Source organism: Dromiciops gliroides, chromosome 1 (genome assembly GCF_019393635.1).
Source record: "Dromiciops gliroides isolate mDroGli1 chromosome 1, mDroGli1.pri, whole genome shotgun sequence".
Classification (NCBI taxonomy): domain Eukaryota; kingdom Metazoa; phylum Chordata; class Mammalia; order Microbiotheria; family Microbiotheriidae; genus Dromiciops; species Dromiciops gliroides.
This window is the reverse complement of record NC_057861.1, coordinates 570,235,555-570,259,160: the sequence shown is the minus strand read 5'-3', so window position 1 is coordinate 570,259,160 and position 23,606 is coordinate 570,235,555. Positions and strand designations below refer to the sequence as shown.

Below are 23,606 nucleotides of genomic sequence, written 5' to 3'. Positions count from 1 at the left end.
AATGCTGTAGTAATTGTACAAAATATTCTCCTGGATCTAATTACTTGACTCTACTTCAGTTTATATGGCATCATCTCAGGTTTCTCTGAAACCCTAGAGGTTGTTGGGTGGCACAGAATGCTGGGCCCAGAGTTAGGAACATGAGTTCAAATCTGGCCACAGATACTTTGTCTACCTCAAATCTGTCTGCCTCAATTTCCTTAACTACAAAACAGGGGTACCAATAGCTACCTCATGAGGTTGTTATAAATATCAAATGAAATAATATTTGTAAAGCACAGTTACTGATACATAGTAGGTACTTTAAAATGTTTGTTTCCTTCAATCATTTCTTAGGTACAAAATTATTACATCTCATTCATATATTCCCTCATGCCCGAAATGTACTGCCTCTTCAACTTTAAGAAGCCTTTGTTTCTCTTTCCTTTGAACTACTACGGTTATTTACAGTTTATAGCAGTTGTTCCAAACTTGGGGTACAAAGGGTTAGTGGAAGGGGTATATGTACCTAAATGTACACCAAATAAATAAGCAAACCTATCTTCTGCAGACTGAATACACCCACACACACATACATATATATGTCTATGTATGTTTGCTTTTTGGATTTATGGTAACTTTTTGTCATTTACATACATACTCAATCTACAGGTATTGATGATAATAGTAGTAGAAGTAGTGATATTGATAATAAGGGACATTTATTTAGCATTTTAAAGTTTGCAAAGAATTTACATTTTTTATTTGAATCTAAAACAACAAGGTAGGTAATACAGGTAGTATTATTCCTGTTTTACAGATAGGGAAACTGAGTTCAAAGAAAGGAAATTATTTCCCAAAGTGCCATACTTAAATAAGTATAAGAGGTGGGATATGGAAGTCTTCCTGGTTGCAAATTCAGCACTCCATCTACTACACTATGTTACAACATGTCATATTAGGGATCTGATAAAGAAAATTTCATTTTCAATCTCATATTCAAAAAGTTTAGAAACACTTATCTTTACCACACATTGGCACTTACTGATGCTCTATGTACATATCTTTTCCAGCAAAGCATATGTTCCTTTCAGAGAGAATATATATACACACACCACACCGTAGGAACTCAATGGGAGTATTTAGTAAGCTACATATATTCTTTTCACTCTTTTTAAACTTCCTTAGTTGACTATAGTTTAAAATTGGCTGTGAAATGCATTAAGAAAACCTAGTATCCCATTAATTTCTGTTACAAGAGATTCATCTCACTGGGAAAAAGGTTGCTTCCCAAATATAAAAGTCATACTTAGTATTCACAGATAATAAATTAATACATAATTCATAAATTATTGAATTAATTATTAATTAGTACTGCATGTTATAATGAAAATAACACACTAGTTTAAAAAATCTGGGTTCTAATCCTGGCTCTCTCATCTATACAAAATCTTTATGAGTTTCCTATATAGGGCTTGTTTAATGAGGGACTTAGTAGGGAATAAGTAGGCTTTCAACAATGAATCACATCTTTTTATCATTTATCACTGAAATATATAGAAAATATAAAACTAGGTAGAAAATAATCAATTAACAAGCATGTACAGGGGAAGCTAGGTAGCACAATGGATAAAGCACTGGCCCTGGATTCAGAAGGACCTGAGTTTAAATCCTGCCTCAGACACTTGACACTTACTAGCTCTGTGACCCTGGGCAAGTCACTTAACCCCAATTGCCTGACCAAAAAAAAAAAAAACAAAACCCTAAGCATTTACTAAGTGTCTACGATGTCAGGAACTAGGCACTAGGGGATACAAAGGAAAAAAATAAAAGCCTCTAACTTAAAGGGGCTTAACATTCCATTGGGAGAAATAATATTTACATAAAAAATGTAAAATATAGGGGCAGCTAGGTGGCATAGTGGATAAGCACCAGCCCTGGATTCAGGAGGACCTAAGTTCAAATCCGGCCTCAGACACTTGACACTAACTAGCTGTGTGACCCTGGGCAAGTCACTTAACCCTCATTGCCCCACCAAAAAAAAATGTAAAATATAAATATACACAATAAGGGTTGGTTTTGTTTTGGTAAAGGTTGAATATTACCACCCTTTGGGGGGGGGGCATTTGAACAGAATTTTGCTCTTAAAAGGGTAGATTTTATGACACAAAGGTAAAGAGTGAGCATATTATGGTCATAAGGTAAGCTAGTGGAAAGATAAAAAATAGGAAATGGGATATAATATATTAGGAACAGGAAGAAAGAAGACAAGGTTGGTTGGAGTGCAGCAGTAAGTGAAGTAATTTAGAATAAGGATAGAAAAGTAGTCTGGGACCAGATTGTGAAGGACTTTAAAAGTCAAACCGTAGAACTTTTATTTGATCTTTAAGGAGATAGGTCAGGCAATAAAGTGCATCTGTGAAATGGTTACCCTGTACCAGACACCTTGCTAAGCACTGAGGATACAGAGAATGGCATAAACAAGGTAACTGTCCTCAAGTAGCTCATATTCTAATGGTGGAAACAAGATGTAAACAATTATATACACACAAGATGTAGTCAGGTAAATGGGAGGTAATCTCACAGGGGAAAAGGCACTAGCAGTGAGGAAGACTGGGAAAGTAAGTGTTCCTGGAGAAGGTAGAATTTTACCTGAGTCAAGAAGGATGCCAAGAGTTAGACGAGAGTATTCCAGGCATGGAGAATAGCCAGCCACTAGTCACTGAAAAGTGGCGGGGGGAGGGAGGGGGGAGATCACAATAAAGTGTAAGAAGACTGGAAAGGTAGAAGGGTCTTATTTATAAAGCACCATCCCTGGCTTCAGGAGGACCTGAATTCAAATCCAGCCTCAGACACTTGACACTTACTAGCTGTGTAACCCTGGGCAAGTCACTTAACCCTCATTGCCCCCACATAAATAAATAAATAAGCCAAGAGAAGCCAACAGAGCTTACTGAGTAGAAGATTAATACAGTCAGACTTGCTATTAAGAAAAATCGCTTTGGAAGCTATGCATAGGATGCCCTGGAAAGGAGACTCAGAAACCAGATAGATGGTTATACAGTCCCTCTTTTTACTCATCCCTATCTGCATGATTACACTAAGATTATTGTTTAGTGATTACAAGAAAGAAGTCTTTGATTTCATAGAACAAAAAGTCAATTTGAATAGATAAAAAATTATTCAAGATTTATAGACACAACAAAACTAACCCTGTACCACAACCGTGAACAAAATGCAAGACATAAAACAAAACTAAACATTTGCCAAAGGTGTTTACTAGTGATGGAGTAGAAAGCACAGAAACCAAGGACATCACAATGACTGTATTAAATCTAGTAACACTGAAGAAATTCCTGGAAGAGATCTGTAATCATGCAGAGGAACTTAACATGGCAATCCATCTACGACCTAACAAGTGAATGAAAAATATCTATTGACTATATTTCAACATGAATTTTGAACACACAGAATGTGTTTCTTGGTATGAATATATGAAATAGATCAGAATAACATCATGTCGGGTACAGTGTTAACCAGAAAAGAGGAATGGATGGAATTATCACTGGAAAGTTTCAAAGCTCTTTTACTAGCCCAAAGCTTACCATGAAAGCAAAAGTCTATCTTTTTAAAATCAACATTTGACCAATGTTGTTATATGGGAAGCAAGACATGGAATAATACTGCCTCCTAAGAATGAAAAATGAATATCAGACAGAGGGGAATGGAGAGGTGGGCATAAACATCCTGCAACAAATAATCAATGAACTTTTGATTTAGATGAAGACATGAAAGGTTACTTGATCTAAATAAGCCAACATACCTCCTGCAGAAAGAATACAGACAAATATATACATGTATATATATATATTTTTTTCAAATGTACATAAATGCTATTATACTTACTAAAAAAATGCTTCAAGTATTATTGGACTTATGGTAACTTTTTGTCATTTACTTGTTATTGTATTGATTGTCCTACTGTAGTCCTTATAGCCAAGCCTTTTTCCTTCAATGAGGCTCTGGTTTTTGTTGCTGTATTAGTTTATTCTTCTGCATGCAGAAAAACATTCGTATAATACTGGAAAGGTATCAAGAGATTTAAAATGAAATTATAATTGATTTTAGAGGTCTAGAGGGAAAAAAATGAAGGAAGAATAGATTGGTAATGAATGGATGATGAATGGATTTGTCGTACATGAATGTAATAGAATATCACTGTGGTATAAAAAATGTTTATACATTCTTCAATAGATGGACATCTGCTTTCTTTAATTCCAACTCTTTTATACCACAAAAAGTGCTGGTATAATATTTTGGTGTCCATTGTCTTATCCATGACATCATTGAGAAATAAGTCAAGTAATGGAATCTCTGGGTCAAAGGATATGAATATTTTAGTTATTGTATATGCCTAATTCCTAATTGTTTCCAAAAATGGATATACTATACTAATTTAAAACTGTATCATGCAACAATGCAATAATTTCCTAACTTCCCTGACAATTAACACTTCTAAGATTTGAAAAGCTTTTTCACAAATAACTTATTTGATCTCATTACCTAGTCTGTTCCACTGATCTACTTCTCAATTTTTTAATCAATATCAAATGGTTTTGTTGGTAGATGATATAGTCTAAAGTCTGGAAGTGCTCTTCACTACCTCTTTTCATTCTTTCCCTTGATATTCTACATCTTTTGTTTTTCCAAATGAATTTTATCAAGTTCTATAAAGTATCCCATTTGAATGTGATTAGTATAGCATAAAAAGTATAAATTAATTTTGGTAGAATTATTTTTATTATATTGATACAATTCAGCATTGGTTATTTAATATTCCTCCAGCTATTTAAATTGTTCATTTCTTTAAGGAGCACTTTGTAATTAAATGTGTCTTGTTAGATTACCCCCACCAAAAAAATCGTATTTATTTTGTAATCATTTGAGAAATCAATTTCCTTTTCTATTATTGATTACTGGATTTTATTATTATGTAAAATACAAGTTGATTTTGTAGATTTTGTAGCCTGCTTCTTTGGTAAAGTTTATGTCTCAATTAGTATTTTGTTGATAGTTTACCTATCTTTATGCCTTAATATTTTTCTACTTTCTAGTTATTATTGCTGGCATTTCTGAATCTATATCACATAACTGGTGAATGGGCATGATTTATATTGTTATCTATTAGAAAAGCTTCTAGTGGATCCCCATCTGATACTTACTTTTCATTTTTGATACTTTTAAAGATGTATTAAATGATCCTTTCTATGCCAGTGTTTGTGGGATTTTAGCATAAATTAGTATTGTACTTGGACAAATTTTTCTCCATCTAATGTGACTGAGGTGACTGCTTTCCTAATATTGACCCATTATTGCATTCCTGGTATAAATACAACTTTTTCATCATGACTAATTTCTTCAAAGAATTGTAGTTTGGAGCAGGAGTTTATTTTAAAATGTTTAATCAATTATCTGTAATGTTATTCTGCGTGGTTCTTTTATGCTTTCCTTCCCAGAGTTACAGTGTTAGGATTGCACACACCAAGAGTCTGACAAAGTACTTCCTTTCTCAAATTTTGATTTTAACATAGTATCAATACTGAGTTCTTTACAAACTTAAAGAATTGGGGGCAGGTAGGTGGCACAATGGATAAAGCATTGGCCCTGAATTCAGGAGGGCTTAAATTCAAATACAGTCTCAGACACCTGACAATTACTAGCTGTGTGACATTGGGCAAATCACTTAACCCTCATTGCCCTACAAAAAAAAAAAATTTTTTTAAATAAAGAATTCTCCTATGAATCCAAAAAGATAAGGAGCTATTCCCCCCAATCATTTCCTCAGCCCCATTAAACTCATTGTTCCTTTACTGTTCCATTTTTTTCTTCTGATATTTTGCTATTTAAGAGTTTTATTTGGTATTCTGTTAGTTTGAATATTTTATATTTTTGAAGACTTAACCTCTATTTTTTTTGTATTTTTAGTTTTGTTAGCATACTCAATTCTGGTAATTATTTTTATTTTCCAAAATCTTATTATTACTTCTTAATTTACTTAATTTACTTAAATTACTTCTTAATTTACTATTTTATGTATTTGAATTTCTGCCTTCTTATTAATCAAATGGCCTGAAGGTTCATCAATTCTATTAGTCTTTTCAGAAACCCCTTTGAGTTTTACCTTTGCTATTGTCTTTTTGGTTTCCAGGTTATCTATTTCTCCTCTAATTTTCACTATCTCAAGTTTTGTTTATTTTGGGATTACTATTGTTGGCTTTCTACTTTTTATATTAATTCACGTCTTTTCTACTTTGTTTTTAAGGCTGTATTTTATCACCAGAAAAATGCTTTAACAATATCCTAAAAGTTTTTGGTATGTTATTTCATCATTATTATTTTTTCACATTACTGTTTCTATGATTTGTTCTTTGACCCACTTATTATTTAGGATCATACTGTTAAGAATACATATGGGGGGGGGAGGCAGCTAGGTGGTATGGTGGATAAAGCACCAGCCCTGGATTCGGGAGGACCTGAGTTCAAATCTGACCTCAGACACTTGACACTTACTAGCTGTGTGACCCTGAGCAAGTCACTTAACCCTCATTGCCCTGCCAAAAAAAAAAAAAATACATGTAGGTCTGTGTCTTTTGTTTATGAAGCTTGAACTGATCACTATTTTTTATTGAGTTTATGATCTATAAAAGAAATGTTTAATCTTTATCCCTTTTAAAAATTTATTTGTAAAATCTCTGTTCCCTAATACATGGTCAATTTTTGTAAAGATTCAATGTGCTGTTGAAAATTTCTTTAGAAATTCCATTTAGAAGATGCCCTGAGTCTTTTAGCTCAAGTTCCTGTAGCAATTTGTTCAATTATATATTTATTTTTTTGACTTGTCCATAACTGAGTACACTAAAGTCTCCTGATACAATTTTTCTACTATATAGGTCTTTTTGTGATGCAGCTCGTCTTTCCTTTATGAATTAACATGCTAAGAGTCATTTTGAGCAAGTAAGTTTTAAACTGATTTTGATTTGTTGTCTGTTGCTTTTAGCATAAAAAGTGGTTTCCTTTTTTCATTGCTTTTTATATTGTGAATTTTTTATTTTTTTCTCTGACAGCATGATTAACTCCTCCTTTTTGGGATTTACCTCAAATAAATTTTGATCCAGCTTTTCATTTTTACTGTGTATGGCTCTCCTTTTCAGTTGTGTTTCCTGTAAGCAACAGATTATGGGGCTTTGATTTCTTATCCAATCTATCACTCTCTTTTGTCTCACTGGATTGTTTAATCTCCTAACATTTATTAGAGTTATTAGAACTGATTTATATTTTCCTCCATTTATAGCTGCTTTTTTTCTTTTTTCTTTTTTTTTTTTTTTTGGTGAGGCAATTGGGGTTAAGTGACTTGCCTAGGGTCACACAGCTAGTAATTGTTAAATGTCTGAGGCCGGATTTGAACTCAGGTACTTCTGAATCCAGGGTCGGTGATTTATCCACTGTGCCACCTAGCTGCCCCTGCTGCTTTTTTTCTGATTTAGATTTTTTGTTGTTCTCTACTGCTGTAAAGACAACACTTTCTTCAATTATTTTTGTTTATTCTACTTTAAGGCAACTCTCTTCACAGGCTCCTCCTCTCACTTTCAAGCATCCCCCTTTTTCCCATTTTTCACTTGTTTCCTCTGATTTGGGAGTTCTACCTATTCATTCTTTTTGATTTCTTCCTTTATCTACTTTTAAGTGGTCAAGCAAAATGTCCATCCTCTCCAACTTCTTTTGTGAGGATTTTTTTTTCCCTTGTTCTTCACCTTATTCTAGAATTTCTTTCCCTCATTCTCTTAATTAAGTCATTTCCCTGTCTATTCTAAAACTTTGATTCTTAGATTTATGGTTTGTATGTTTATTTATTCCTTCCCTATCTCTGTATTCTTCAGGGAATGAAAACATAAGTTACTACTGTTGTGTTTTAGATCTTGTCCACTACACTCCCCTCCTTTTTTTCTACTGTAAATCTTGGAATTATCATTTCCCTATAGGAGTTAGAGAAGATAGTGACTTATAGTAAAAATGTTCACATGTCCCCTGATTATGTGGCTTATCCCTACCCCTTACCTACCTTGTTCATTTTCTTTACCATTTATCATGAAATCTACTCTCTTCCCTCCTACCTTCCTGTCAGTTACCCCTAGGAACTGTTAACACCCTTCTCCTGAGGGTGTCCATGGAAACACTACCTCTCTCAAAAGTAATGGTTTCTCTATATATCAAATCTCTGTAGATTATACCCATTGTAAGGTCTTACTCCACCAAGACAAAATACCATATCTCTGTCCCCCACTGCTTTTCAGTTAGACTCCCTCCCACTGTCAATTAACTGAGATTTGCCTCTTTCTTTCCCCTTGTTTTAATTACTCATTCTGCCACCTCACCCACTCTCCTTGAGACTCTCTTTTGCCTGAGAAACTGCTTTTGCCTTACAAACTAAAGGAGTTATTTTCCCCTTAAATGTTTATCATTACCTTGACTGGGGTATATGATACATTCCTTTCTATTTTCTCCCTCACCTTTCTTCTTTTATGGACCCTCATACTGCAATTCAATCCCCTCAAAAACACTGACTCACCTGTTGGTGGAATCTTAGGAATTTTAGTCCTTAGGATTACAGACCTAATCTTTCACTATCACGTCTCTTTAAGTTCTGCTCTCACCTTTTTCTCCTTGTTTACTTTTAGGCAAAAATCTGTTAACGGTCCCTCTTGATATTTTATGATGGCTTTGTGAGTGTTGTTTTTAACCCCATAGGTGTCTTTCTCTTCCTAGTTTCTTTTTCCCTTTTTTTTTCCCTGGAATAATTTATTTCTTTATTTGTGCCTTTCTTGGCTGACGCATTTGTTTACATTTTTGAGCTTATGTTTTCTGAGGTGTCTGCAAAACAAAATGGCTTGTGTTCCCTCTCCCTCCCTCCCTCTCTCTCTCTCTCTCTCTCTCTCTCTCTCTCTCTCTCTCTCTCTCTCTCTCTCTCTCTCCCCACCCCCACCCCCCCAAGAAGGATAAGGAATTCTTTAACCTGGAAAGGTACTGTATCTCTTTATCCATTTTTTTCACTGATAATTAGGTTCAGGTTTTTATGGTATTTTACTTTGAGTTTTATGTCAAGCTTCCTTGCTCTTTAGAATATATACCATTCACTTCTGTGATTTACAGTGGTTGCAAAATAGTCTTGGGTTATTTCTATTTCCTTTCCTTCATACCGAAAGTTTTTTCACCAGGTCACATACAGAATTTGTTAACTATATGAAATGGCTAAATTTAACCACTGTGTCTCTAAGAATCTGTACCATGATGTTTTTTTTCTGAAGATGATCTGTGGAGTTTTCAATTAGCACTTTGCCTTTCGTTCAGAAATTCTCTTAGAAGTTTTCTCACATTATTTCCTACATTATGATGTTCAGGTTTTTTGACTTGTCAGCTTCTTCTGGTAACCTATAGCCCTTAAAGTTCTCTCTACATATTCTCTCTTAGAGATCAACATGTTTTGTTTGAATAGAGATATTTTCACCTAACAAAATTGCATTTCCCTTCTATTTTTCCAGACTTTTATTTATTTATTTGTATTTATTCTCCCAATCAATTGTTCTCTCTCATTTATTTGGTAAGACTCGACACTGTGGATCCATATTTTTCTATTCTGCCAATAATTTCTATTATTTAGGCCAATAAATTCTGCTTCCATGATTATTATTTCTCCCTTGAACCATTTGGAAACATCCTGCTATGGTTCCAAACTCTCTTGGGAATCCAGAGTCGTCCTCTGTTTTATGGAGTGTTGATTCATTTTCCTTTGTCTTACAGTATTTGTTCAGAAATGTTTGCACTATTTTAGGTGTACTAGAAGCCATATTCCCTTCCTAGTTGGTTTATTTGCTTGTGCAAGTTTTTAAACTGTTTTCTTCCCCATGAGACCCTTTATAATTTCAATCTTTTTTCCTTCTATTTTCCTTGGCTCACTTTTTGAGCCCTTCCCATTTCACAGTGGATCCCTGGAGAGTTGGGCTTCATAGCATAGTCTGTTCTCAAACTAAAAAATTCACTTTTTACTGGCTTCAGTTTGTCCCCCAAATGACTGCCTGGGGGGGAAAAGGGGGGAAACAAAAAGTCTTAGCTGTATGCTCGTCTCTTTTCTTTAAGGCCTACTGGAAACAAACACACACACACACACACACACACACACACACACACGCATGCCCCACAATGAACTTTGCCCCAATTTACTCTGATCCTTCATTTTCTGGCTGAGTGCTACTGTAATACAGGATGCATGCTACCACCCTATTTTTTACTATAGTTCAACCTCCGCTTCAGGATTTGGATGGTAGAGGAGGGACCCAAGGTGGTACCTCTGCTGGTTCTTGTCATAGGGAGGTGAGAATAGACAAAACTACACAAGTTTATCTCTCCTTCTTATTTTGGAGTGATTTGAGAAATCATGAGGATGAAAGAAAATGTCTGCATCTTGTTGATCACATAACCTGAAAGCTCTTTCAATACCTTATTTTAAAAAAAAAACAAACAAACAAACCTAAGAGATAGAGTAAGATGACAAAGAGGCAAGAAGCAGGACAATGCAATTAACCCTACAATAAATTAATCAAAGATCTAAGAAGAGTGCCAAGTCAATTATTGATTATGAAGTCTAATGAGAAAACAATCACTTTTCCTACCCAAGAAGTAGGGAACAAGAACCAGCCAAGAATTATCTCTCTAATCCCAGAGCTCAGTTGCAGATATAACATAAACTTAGGAGTGGACCAGGACCTAGAGGCATACCTTCTAGGGCAAAGCATGATTGCAGATCCAGCAGGAACTGAACCTGACTGAGCAGGGAACAGAAACAGGAGCTAGTTTGAAGTGGTATAGCTTGAACCTAGAGCTAGGATAAAGACTTAGTATAACCCTTTGACCTAGTAATACCACTTCTAGGTCTGTATCCCAAAGAGATCATAAAAAAAGGGGAAAAGATCCATATGTACAAAAATATCTATAGCAACTCTCTGTGGTGGCAAAGAATTGGAAATCGAGGGGAGGCCCATCAATTGGGGAATGGCTGAAGAAGTTATGGTATATGAAAGTAATGGAAAACTATTGTGCTATAAAAAATGATGAAAAGACTGATTGCAGAAAAGCCTGGAAAGACTGTTGAGTGAAGTGAGCAGAACAAGAACACTGTACACAGTAACAACAACATCGTGCAATGATTAACTGATAGACTTAACTCTTCTCAGCAACACAATGATGCAAGACAATTCCAAAGGACTCATGATGGAAAATGCTTTCCACATCCAAAAAAAAAAGAACTGTGGAATCTGGATGCAGATTGAACCATACTATTTCTACTTTTTTTTTTTTTGAGGTTTTCCCCTTTTTTTCTGATTCTTCTTTCACAATATGACTAATGTGGAAATATGTTTAATGCAATTGTACATATCTAACTTATATCAGATTGCCTTCTGTCTTGGGGAAGGAGGAGAGAAGTGAGAAAATTTTGTAACTCCAAATCCTATAAAAACCAATGTTGAAAACTATCTTTACATGTAACTGGAAAAAAATAAAATAGTATTAAGATTGGGCCAGTGGGGGGCGGGGGGAGTGAACAGAGAGACTAAGTGCAAAACTATGGTCCAGGTAAAGCAAGTCTTCCAACTAAAGGACCCAAAAGACTAGACTGAGGCAATATATTGGGCAAGAACCAGGAACAGAAACAAGTAACAGCTGCATGAGATGGACACTAAATGAGATCCCAGATTTGATTTCTAGCTCAGGCAGAGGCCTGCAGTTGAGTAACCAGGACTAGAAGTTCTACTTGTGGAATAAAACAGTTCAATCTCTCTTAACATGAAGAGCACTTCAGCTAGCTGGTACTATCAGCCCCAAACCAGAATCAGTCCTAAAGTTGTGTCACCCAGAACCAAACCAAGGTCACATTGTAGGCAGGGTTCTAATGCCAGGACCCTAATCTAAAAAGGTGCCGGCTGTAAAGCCCTGCTTACAATAGGGACAATAAAATTTCTTCTAAATTAAACATATTTGGGTGTACTGGAATTTGCAGGTCCCTATCCTGAGCTGCCCCTGAGATCTTTAATAAACAGAACACTACATATCTAAAGAAAGCAGCAACAAGCCAAGAGAATACAAAACAGGGACCAAACAAGACCCTGACATTGCCTTTACAATGGCAGAAAGCCTTTCTATAATAATATAAAGCCCCAATTTAGAAAGGCAAAAAGACCCTCAGCTATTACAGTTTAAGGGATCCTCAAGATACAAACTAAGAAGCATTAAGTAACTCCAACAGACTAACAAATATTCAAAGAAAAACATGTCTGGCCACAATGTCCACTAAAATTATTGGAAGAAATCAAGAGTTTAAAAATTATTTTATAAGTAGAATGAGAATCTGTCAGTCAATAAGCATTTATTAACCACCCATGGCACTGTGTTATACACTGGGATACATAGAAAGACAAAAAACAGTCCCTACCCTTAAGAAATTTACAATATAAACAACTGGACAATATGAAAACAAATATTTACAAAGCAGCTAAATACAGAATAAACAGAAATTAATCAACTGGGGAGTGTAACAATTGGAGTGACGCCACCTGCTGCAGAGTTACTGTAGGAAAGCTCTGCCATGAGAAGATATCTGAGGGCAAGCCATGCAGCCTAGAAGGTCAGTTCCTTGGTGTCAGGAAGTGACATTTGTTCGTGGGTACTGTCTATCAAAGCTACCAGGCAATTAGCTTGGAGCTGTGTGTGCATGTGGATGGGATGTTCACAGTTTCAGAGGAGGCTTGTGGGACGAAGAAGGGGTGGTTCTCTCTTTCTCGTGAGGACTTCAGGAGGGAGCAGAGCAGGAGACACTGGCTCCCTGAGATAGACAGCTGTAGGCACCTAGACCTCTTTCTTTCTTCACCAAATTCTTATTCTCCTTAATAAATGCTTAAAAGTCACCCATTCCTAATAAAAACACTAAAGGGCTTAGGAATAGGTGGAGCTTTCCTTAAAATAATAAGCAGTATCTACCTAAAACCATCAGCAAGCATTATATGTAATGGAGATAAGTTAGAGGCCTTCCCAAAAAGATCAGGGGTGAAACAGAGATGTCCATTATCACCTCTATTATTTAATATTGTACTAGAAATGTTAGCTTTAGCAATCAGAGAACAAAAAGGAATCAAAGGAATTAGAATAGGCAAGGAGGAAACAAAACTATCACTCTTTGCAGATGATATGATGGTATACTTAGAGAATCCTAGAGAATCAACTCAAAAATTACTTGAAACAATTAACAACTTTAGCAAAGTAGCAGGATATAAAATAAATCCACATAAATCATCAACATTTCTATACATGACCAACAAAGTCCAGCAGCAAGAGATAGAAAGAGAAATTCCATTTAAAGTAATGGTAGATAATATAAAATATTTGGGATTCTACTTACCAAGACAAACCCAGAACTGTATGAACACAACTACCAAACACTCTTCACACAAATCAAATCAGATCTAAATAATTGGAAAGATATCAATTGCTCATGGATAGGCAGAGCTAATATAGTAAAAATGAAAATTCTACCTAAATTAATGTACTTATTCAGTGCCATATCAATCAGACTACCTAAAAATTATTTTATAGAGCTAGAAAAAAATAATAACAAAATTCATCTGAAAAAACAAAAAAGTCAAGAATATCAAGGGAAATAATGAAAAGAAATGCACAAGAAGGTGCCATACCAAATCTGGAGCTTTACTATAAAGCAGCAGTCATCAAAACTATCTGGTACTGGCTAAGAAATAGAGTGGAGGATCAATGGAATAGGCTAGGCACAGGAGACACAGTAGTAAATGACCTTAGTAATATACTGTTTGATGAACCCAAAGACTCCAGCTTCTAGGATAGAAACTCAGTATTTGACAAAAACTGCTGGGAAAACTGGAAGAGAGTATGGCAGAAAGTAGGCATAGACCAACATCTTACACCTTATACTAAAATAAGGTCAAAATGAGTACATGATTTAGACATAAGAGGTGATACCATAGGTAAATTAGGAGAGGAATGAATAATCTACCTTTCAGATCTTTGGAAAGGAGAAAAGTTTATGACCAAATAAGAGATAGAGAATATTATGAAATGCAAAATGGATGATTTTGATTACATTAAATTAAAAAGGTTTTGTACAAACAGAAGCAATGCATCTAAAATTAGAAGGGAAGCAGAAAGCTGGGAAACAATTTTTATGGCCAGTACTTCTGATAAAGCCCTCATTTCTAAAATATATAGGGAACTAAATCAAATTTATAAGAATCCAAGTCATTCCCCAATTGAGAAATGGTCAAAGGATATGAACAGGCAGTTTTCTGATGAAGAAATCAAAGCTATCTATTCCCATATGAAAAAATGCTCTAAGTCATTTTGATTCGAGAGATGCAAATTAAAACAACTCTGAGGTACCACCTCACACCTATCAGATTTGCTAAAATGACAAAAAAGGAAAATAATAAATGTTGGGGAAGCTGTGGAAAAATTGGAACACTAATGCATTGTTGGTGGAGCTGTGAACTAATCCAACCATTCTGGAGAGCAATTTGGAATTATGCCCAAAGGGCTATAAAGCTGTGTATACCCTTTGACCCAGCAATACCACTTTTGGGTCTTTTGCTCAAAGAGATCATGAAAAAGGGAAAAGGACCCACATGTACAAAAACATTTATAGCTGCTCTTTTTGTGGTGGCAAGGAATTGGAAGTTGAGGGGATGCCCATCAACTGGGGAATGGCTGGACAAGTTGTGGTATATGAATGTAATGGAATACTATTGTGCTGTAAGAAATGATGAGCAGGAGGCTTTCAGAGAAACCTGGAGGGTCTTGCATGGGCTGATGATGAGTGAGATGAGCACAGTATCATCAACATTGTATGTTGATCAACTGTGATAGACTAGATTCTTCTCACCAATCCAATGGTACAAGAAAGTTCCAAAAGACTCATGATGGAAAAGGCTCTCCAAATCCAGAAAAAAAAAAAAAGAAATTATGAAATATGGACACTGATTGGACAATACTATCTCTTTCTTTTGTTTTGGGTGCTGCTGTTTTTCTTTTTTGAGGTTTTTCCTTCTTGCTCTGATTCTTCTTGTATAACATGACTAATGCAGAAATAAAATAAATAAAATAAATGCTTAAAAGTCTAAACTCTTGCTAAAGCTTCTAATTTATTGGCAACCACTCATTAGATTTTTAGACAGTATAACTAGATAGCAACTTTATAGAAGGCATACAATTAAAAGAGGCATACAATTTAAAAAACATTTCCTGGAAGGTGGGATTTTAGCAGTTTTTGTCAGATAGTGAGTTCTAACCACAATAATCTGGAGTCTTTGGGTTTACTGAACACTATACTAGTAGGTTCTTTTCTTTCTGTCTGCTGTGTTCCATTATTTGACCTCTCTTCCTTTTAACCAGTACCAAATTATTTTGAGAATTACTGCTTTTTTAGGTTCTTGATCTAATTTTTGTTGTTGTTGTCTCATGGGATCATAAATTTTTTGGTTCCTTCTAATCTTCAAAATCTGATACTTGAGTAAGGGTTTGTATCTCTTTGTGACACTAGGTTCCTTGCTATTCCCTAAACAAGCTACTCCATCTTTTGGCTCTAGGCATTTTTATCTGACATAGAGATATGCCTGGAATGCAGGCATCTCATCTCCTTCTCCTGATCAACCTCCCTTGAATCATTTCTTTTCTCTAGATTTTCATGACACAGTTCTTTCTCCTACCTGGTAGACTGTTTCTTCCTCAGTCTCCTTTGCTGGATCATCATTCATATCCCATCTGTATAGAGATAGTGAATTCATTGAAAGAGTATGTAGAAGGAAGAGGCTTCAAGACAGAACCATAGGATGTACCTCTTCTCTTCCTTCTACATACTCTTTCAGTGAATTCACTATCTCTCCTTCTACATACTCTTTCAATGAATTCACTATCTCTATACAGATGACTCCCAGAGCTTTGTGACAATGCCTAGAGTCTCTCCTAAGTACCAGTCCTCCTACATCATGAATAGTCTATTGTATGTGAAAATGCATGGCCCCCAGTCATTTCAACCTCAGTATAACCAAAACAGACTCATTATCTTTCCTTCTTTTGAACTTCCCTAATACCATTAAGGGTACCACTATCCCTAACAGGTTTAGAATCTCTGAGCTATGCTGAACAACTCACTCTTCATCAGCCTGTATATCCAAGTGAGTTGCCAAATCTTACATATTATCCGTACTCACATTCACCCTGTTCTTTCCATTCACGTGGCTACCACTGTTGCTCATCCCCTTATTACTTGGACAGTGAAACAGCCTAACTGATTTCCCTATCTTGTCTCTCCCCTCTACAATCCTTCTACACAGCTGCAAATGGTATATTCCTAAAGCATAAGTATGACCACGTCACAGACCCATATTACTTCTAGGATCATTTTTTTTAATTGCTGTTTGGCATTCTTTAAGTTCTTCACAATCTGGCTTCAACTTAACTTTTCTACCTTTTCGGGCATATTGTACATTGACCTATTCTTCAGGCAAGCTAACCGGGACTTCTTGCCATTCCTCATACAGAACACGGCACAGTTTGTCCTCCAAACTCCCTATTCATCTCTCCCTCCCAGAATCCTTAGTTTCCTTTAAAGTTCAACTCAAATACTACCGCTTTTATATATATGAGGCCTTTTCTGAGTCCCACCTTCCAGCTCTAATTGATTCCCTATCACAAAACTGTACCTTGTATTTAGTGGTGGTGTTGTCCTTCATTCTATAAAAGAACCACGACATCAGGGTGATGTCATGATTTGCAGTCAATTGGATTTAAGTGAGGGAGGGTTGTGCCAGGTCTCCAACCTCACTCTTTCCTGCAGAGCCAAGATTTAGCCAAGGGTCCAGTGGCAAAATTAAGTGTATACTTATTTTGCATACACTATGGTTTATCCCTTGAAGCGAATATGAGCAGGGTAGCTAGGTGGCACAGTGGATAAAGCACCAGCCCTGGATTCAGGAGGACCTGAGTTCAAATTCAGTCTCAGACACTTGACACTTACTAGCTGTGTGAATCTGGGCAAGTCACTTAACCCTGTTTGCCCCACCAAAAAAAAAAAAAAAAAAGAATTGCAAATCAAGAGAACGACCATCAATTGGGGAATGGCTAAAAAAGCCGCAGGTTGATGGTGATGGAATATTATCGTGCTATAAGAAATGACAAGCAGGATGATTTCAGAAAGGCCTGGAAGGATTTGTATGAACTGATGTAAGCATGATGTAGGAAGCAAAGAAAGGGTTAACAGAAAAACCTAAGACTCGAGCTCTAATTTAGATCTGAGCTCTAAGAGGGATACAGACCCCGGCTCCCAAAAGGGAATTAATGGATAACTTGGACCTTCAGTAATACAAGTCAGGGCCTAGGTTCTTGTTACTCACATTAATCAGTACCCATAATAAGAACATAAAGAGGCAGGTCATAGAGACCTTAACTATAACAAAGACGTACAGATAGGTTATAAAAATTCTAATCGATAAATGAAATTATTTTGAAACTAGGCATGGGAATGAAAAGGTAACATGTGGAAAAAGATCAAATTTGTCTCCTGATTCACCTTATGACGCATAAACCCCCAAAACACACCTCCACGGAAAAAGGTACACACCTCGGGGGTTGGCTCAAGCCCCCAGGAACTCCCTCCTGTACATCCCTAAGGTGGAGATTATTATGAGACTTATAATCAGTTTATCCATACTATAAATATAACTGTCTTTCCTTTCCCTATTCGAGAGACACCTCCATTGTGCTCACCTTGTGGTCTCCCACAGTATTGCAACTTGGGAAACTGAGTCACTGAGTCTTGTAATTCTTTTGGGACGACTCACAATCCATCTGATCAATTAATGCCATCCCACATCAAGCAGAGCCAGAAGGACACTTCTGTGCATAGTGACAGCAATATTGTTTGATGAAGAACTATGAGTGACTTAACTATTCTCAGCAATGCAATCCAAGACTATCTTAAAGGACTAATGATGAAGCACATGATCCACCTCCAAAGAAAGAACTGATATTGACAGAACAGACTAAAGCCTGCCATTTTTCACTTTCTTTCATTTTTTCCTTTTAATCAAGTTTTCTTGTACAAAATGACAAATATGGTAATGTTTTACATAATTGCACATGTATAACCTATATCTGCTTACCACCTCAGGGAGGTGGGAGGGCAGGGAGGGAAGGAGGAATAAAACTTGTAACTCAAAACTTTAAATAAAAATGTTCATTATTAAAAAAACAAAACAAAACAACCAAAGCACAGCATAGGTGACACCTTTTACATGAAGCCTTTTTTTTAAATCTCTACCCTTCAGCTGATAATGGCCTCTCTTTCTTGAAACTACTTTGTATTAATTTGTATATACTTTGTATTTATTTAATACTCATGGTGTACCCCTTCAGTTAAACGTAAGCTCCTTGGAGAATGGAGCAGTTTCATTTTTATTTTTGTATCTTAACATAATAATACTGCGTACCTATTACCTTATCTAATAAATGCTTATTGAATTGAAGCTTCCTCTATACTCTCTTCCCTTGGATTACATGGCACTTTCTCTTGGTCCTCCACCTTTACTGGATCATCATCCTTCTCCTACTTCCTAAATGTGAATGTCCTTTCAAGTCTCTGTCCTGAATCCTCCATTCTCTACACACCCTCCCCTGATAATCTCATTGACTCACACACATTTAATTATCATCCATCTCTAATACCATTACCACAACTCATTATCATCTCCTCCAAATCCAAAGTCCATCCAATTTCTCTATTTCTGTTGAGGGCACCACCATCCTTCCAGTCACAAAGGTTCATAACCTTAGCCATCCTAGAGTATCTCTTCTCTCTCATGACCACCCATTGCCAAACAGTGGCCAGATTTCATTGTTCTATCTCATCATTACTTAAATCATGTGCCTACTCTCCTCTCTCTAATCAATCCTCTACAAAGTTGCCAAAATAACCTTTCCAAGGCACAGGTCTGATGGTGTCACTCCCTACAGAAAAAAATTTCATTGTGTTCCTATTACCTCTAGAATAAAATGCAAACTCCTCAGCCCACTTCTTAAGGCTAGTTTCAATCTTCCTTTGTAGATTTACTTTACATTACTCCTTTTACGATTAACACTTAATAAATGCTTGTTGACTGATTCCATGTACCCTGTGTTGCACCCTGTAAGGGCTAAAATTCTAGCTGTACTGTCTAAAATATCTAATGAGTGGTCACCAATAAATTATAAGCTTTAGCAAGAGTTAGACTTTTAAGCATTTATTAAGGAGAATAAGAATTTGGAAAAGAGAGAGAGAAAGGCCTAGATTCCTCTATCTATTAAAGAGAGAGCGCATTTGTAGCTCCCTTCTCCACCAGAGTCCTCAGGAAAGAGAGTGAGCCGGCTCACCAGCCTACCCCTTCTTCCTCCCACAAGCAAAAGTCACTTCCTGACACCAAAGAAAAGAGGCATGGTCCTGCCCTCAGAGGCCCTCTCCTCATGTTGGAGCTTTCCTCCAGCAGGTGACATTATTCTGATCATTACAACCCAAACTACACTACTGTTACTACCCCTCTCCCCCAACATGTATTGGGTTAGATTTTCCCTAAAAAGTGAAAAAGCAGGGAATTAACTGAACCAGTGGTAAGCTGAAGTTGGGATCTCCCCTGACCAGCTTCCTGGTATCCTCTTGGCTGTTTAAGTGGCTTCCTAGTTTCCTAGAGGCAAAAAAGTTCCCACACACCACCTGTCAGATATGGTAGATTCCTAAGACCACGCAACCTTGTCCTGTTAGAGAGATAGAGATGAATCTTCCCCTCAACTGCCAAAGCTAAGTATTCTCTCCTTGCATATGGTTGATCTATTAGAACTAAGTAAAGTGTCTCATTTTGTTCGATAACATTAAGTCCATTCCTAACACCTACATAGTTTAGCCCATTCCATATGGGAATCTCAAAAAAGAGATTGTTCCCCACAAATGATCATCTAAACACTGTGTTCACTTCCACAGCAGATATACTAAAATTGAAACAATACAGAAAAAAATTATCATGGACTCTGCCCCATGTATTAAAAATTTATGAAGCATTTTATATTAATAAAAGCCTCCAGTGAAAAGAAAAAATTATACTCCACAAGATGGTGAATTCCATTTTTTCAACAACTGCAATAGTTAGAAGGCTCTTATTTAAATTGAGTTAAACTGTCTCCCTTTAATCTCACTTATTCCTTTTAGTTCTGCTATCACATTTAAATACTGTATTAGTTCTTAGTAGCTATATCACACTGTTGAATCATGTCGAAGCTGCACTCAACTAAAATTGTAAATACATTTCATGTGAATTGTCTAAGTCTTCTCCAGGACTTTTGAACTTTAGTGGTTTTTTTTTTACTTTCTGAAATTATTAATAGAGGCCCAGTGCTACTTAATTCGTTCTAAGAAGTTCATCACCAGGTTGGTTACAGAGTGATAAATCTTACAATCACAGCTTATCTTGAAAATTATATACTTATAAAGAGAGCTTGCAATGTGTTTTCAATCCAAGAAATATATGTGTATCTACTATGTGCAAGGTATATCAATGAAAAGAGTACCCACTTCATGGCAAAGAAGTAGTACACATTCTCAGACCCAGTGAATATGAATTAAGTTTGATACTTATTTTTTATAAAGGAAAGATTCTATCAGTTGGTAGGTAGTAATGGAGATAAAAAAAAACTACAAAGAGAATCAATGAAAACATTTCAAAAACAAAAGGACAGTTTTGTTACTACAATGTTAAATTTAATATATACTTTTAAAGGTTTGAAATTCACATTTTTTATATAATTCTATTTTTGTTCTTTGTGTGTTGAAATATTCAAGTCTTTTGATAATTAAATTCATAATAAAAGTTGTTTTTTTAATATCCACATTAATGGATTGATTGATTCTTTTTTTTTTTTTTTTTTAGTGAGGCAATGGGCGTTAAGTGACTTGCCCAGGGTCACACAGCTAGTAAGTGTTAAGTGTCTGAGGAGGGATTTGAACTCAGGTACTCCTGACTCCAGGGCCTGTGCTCTATCCACTGTACCACCTAACTGCCCCACAATTGATTGATTCTTTAAGTAATAAAGTACAACATTTCACGCATGTTAAACTGAATTATATTAGCTCTGGCCTTTTACAAACACATTTTTGGATCATGATTTGATCATTCAACAAAATAGCTAAGCCCCTCAGCTTCACATAGTTTCCAAATTTAATAAGAATAATATCAAGGTCTTCAAAAGTCACTTGCAAAAAAAGTTGGAAACTTCAAGGTTTAGACAGAGCCCCATTACACACAATCTCCTTCCAGAATATATATCAAAAAATCAACACCTAATGAATAAAAATATCTATACTATGTTATCGGGCTTATATTTCCCCCCCTTTTTCCCCATAAGATTATTTTAGGGGCATTTATCAAATTCCTTGCTAAACTCCCAACCTAATAATGTTTATATCATTTACCTAATCTACTAATATAAAAATTCAACATGAATACTTCAAGGTTCTGTGATTTCATCAACAAAGAGCCTTTTTCAACCTCAATTTAAGCAGGTCTTAAATATACCTTAATAGACAATCTTCATGGGCTGTTGTACTAGGAGGTCTTACTTGGTTATCTACTTTTCAGGGGTGCTTTTGCTAGGCTAGTTCATGGACAACAGAAATACATAGTTTGTAGTGTGATAAGCATTATTATTGCTATTTTACAGGTGAAGAAAACAGGGCTCAGAGAGCTCTGGTGACAGTGCAAGTGTCATCTCTCTCCTGATTCCAAGTTCACAGAAGCTTCTACTGAGTGTGCTGATTCTAAAATTGCCACATTTATCTATGTTGGCATAAAAATAAAATCAAGAAAAATGTGTCAACACTAATCACTGACTTTGAATCCTCCATACAGTCATCTCAATTGCACTTATTTTCATTAAAATTCCAAGAATAAAAAAAGCAAACTAAGGAAATATCAACATGCCAACTTTGTGATCATGGGAATTGAATACCAGGTCAGAATCAGGCTTACCGTGGGTAATGGCATGGTTCTACCTGTCTACAATCTCTTCCAAATGTAAAATGTTCTAAATCCGGTACACTCGTGTAGCTGCCAAGTTTCAGATTTTCCAATTTTTTTTGAAATTCCCAAAATTCGATGATACAAAGATGCACTGATCCCAAAGGCTAATAATTCCTGAGTCACCCATATTTTTGTTGAAGAAGTGGAAAGAGGGGGGGGGGGGGGAAGCAGCGTGAGCCAAGAACTGCGAGCGGGGGTGAAGCTATTCCGCCGCGGTCAAAGGACCTTCTCCGGGGGTTTGTGGGGATGCTGCTTCCCCTCACCCTCCCAAGTCATTGGGTGCCACTACGCTGGTGCGTTTTCTTCTTCCCTTCTCCCGCTCCCTCTCCCCCTCTCCCTCTCTTCCCCTCTCCGTCTACCTTGTCTCTCCCCGTCTCTCCTTCCTTCCCTCTTCACCTTTATTCTCCTCCTCCAGGTATCGGACTCTCAGCTCCTCGTCGCCTTTTGCCTCCGAACCGTAACCCCTGCTGAGGCCTGACCCAGCAATCGAAGAAGCCCAGCAGCGATGCCAGGATACCGAACCCATTCGCTGCCCCGACCAGCCTGCCACTAAACCCTGACCCAACCGGGCAAAGTAAGCAGCCGCCAAGCGGACGCTGCCTCCCTGCAGGACGCCTAGACCGCCGGCTGCAACCATTCTGTCTGTTTACAAGCCAGACCCCGCCTCTGTCGCCACCCTTCCCCGCTCCCGGCTGCACCAGTGCCCTTGGACTCAGTGGCTCCTCCCTCTCCCCCCCCCTCCCCCAAGTCCCTTCCGGGTTATACCGCGGGCACGCGGATGCAGCCGAAAGGTGACCCGCCCATTGTGACGTAACTTATAAGGTGTCTTATTACCCCCACTCTTGCTACTTTGCTGCTGTGTGCCTCCCGAAGCTTTAAGATACCTGCAGTCATTTGGACGGATAAGAATTATGCCTAAATTGTACTTTTAAACCTGACGTGATTCCTTATTTCAGGAAGCTTTTCTACAACTTTTCTTAGTTACCTGAGGCAGTTATTTACTTAGATTGTAGCGAAGGAAAATATCGAGAAACGAATTGAGCTAGATTATATGCAGAGCAAAGTAACACAGCTAAAATTTGCAAGGCTCTTTGTAGAATTTATGAGATTCATAGGACCTTAGAAGTCATATATTCCAACCCCAATTTTACAGATGGATTGGCCCAGAAAGAAAACATTTGCCAAAAATCTGAGTTGTAGTAACATGGCAGTACCTAAAAAAGAAATCAAGTCCTGTCTGAATCCAGATTATCTCTAGGTTGGACTAGCATAGAGAAAAGTCCTTATGGTTCCCTATTACAGATCATTTAATATATAGGGAACCTGAGAAGATCACCTAAAAATATAGTCAAAACAGCACTTTTAACTTTAACAAAACAACACAAATACACCCATATA

The 23,606-nt window shown here is 36.7% G+C and overlaps 1 protein-coding gene across 3 annotated transcripts in view; it reads right to left on the bottom strand.

Annotated features, from left to right (window-relative positions):
• The window catches only part of AUH (AU RNA binding methylglutaconyl-CoA hydratase), a 183,922-nt gene extending 160,991 nt beyond the window's left edge, over positions 1–22,931 (bottom strand). Inside the window, exon 1 of one of the 3 annotated variants that reach the window (XM_043977965.1) lies at positions 22,605–22,931. In XM_043977965.1, the coding sequence (XP_043833900.1) occupies positions 22,605–22,845 (241 nt within the window). In that variant the 5' untranslated portion in view covers positions 22,846–22,931. Of the gene's footprint in view, positions 1–22,567 lie in introns of all 3 variants that reach the window. The other 2 variants (XM_043977964.1, XM_043977967.1) reach the window with 2 other exon arrangements.
• Between the last annotated feature and the right edge of the window lie 675 nt (positions 22,932–23,606).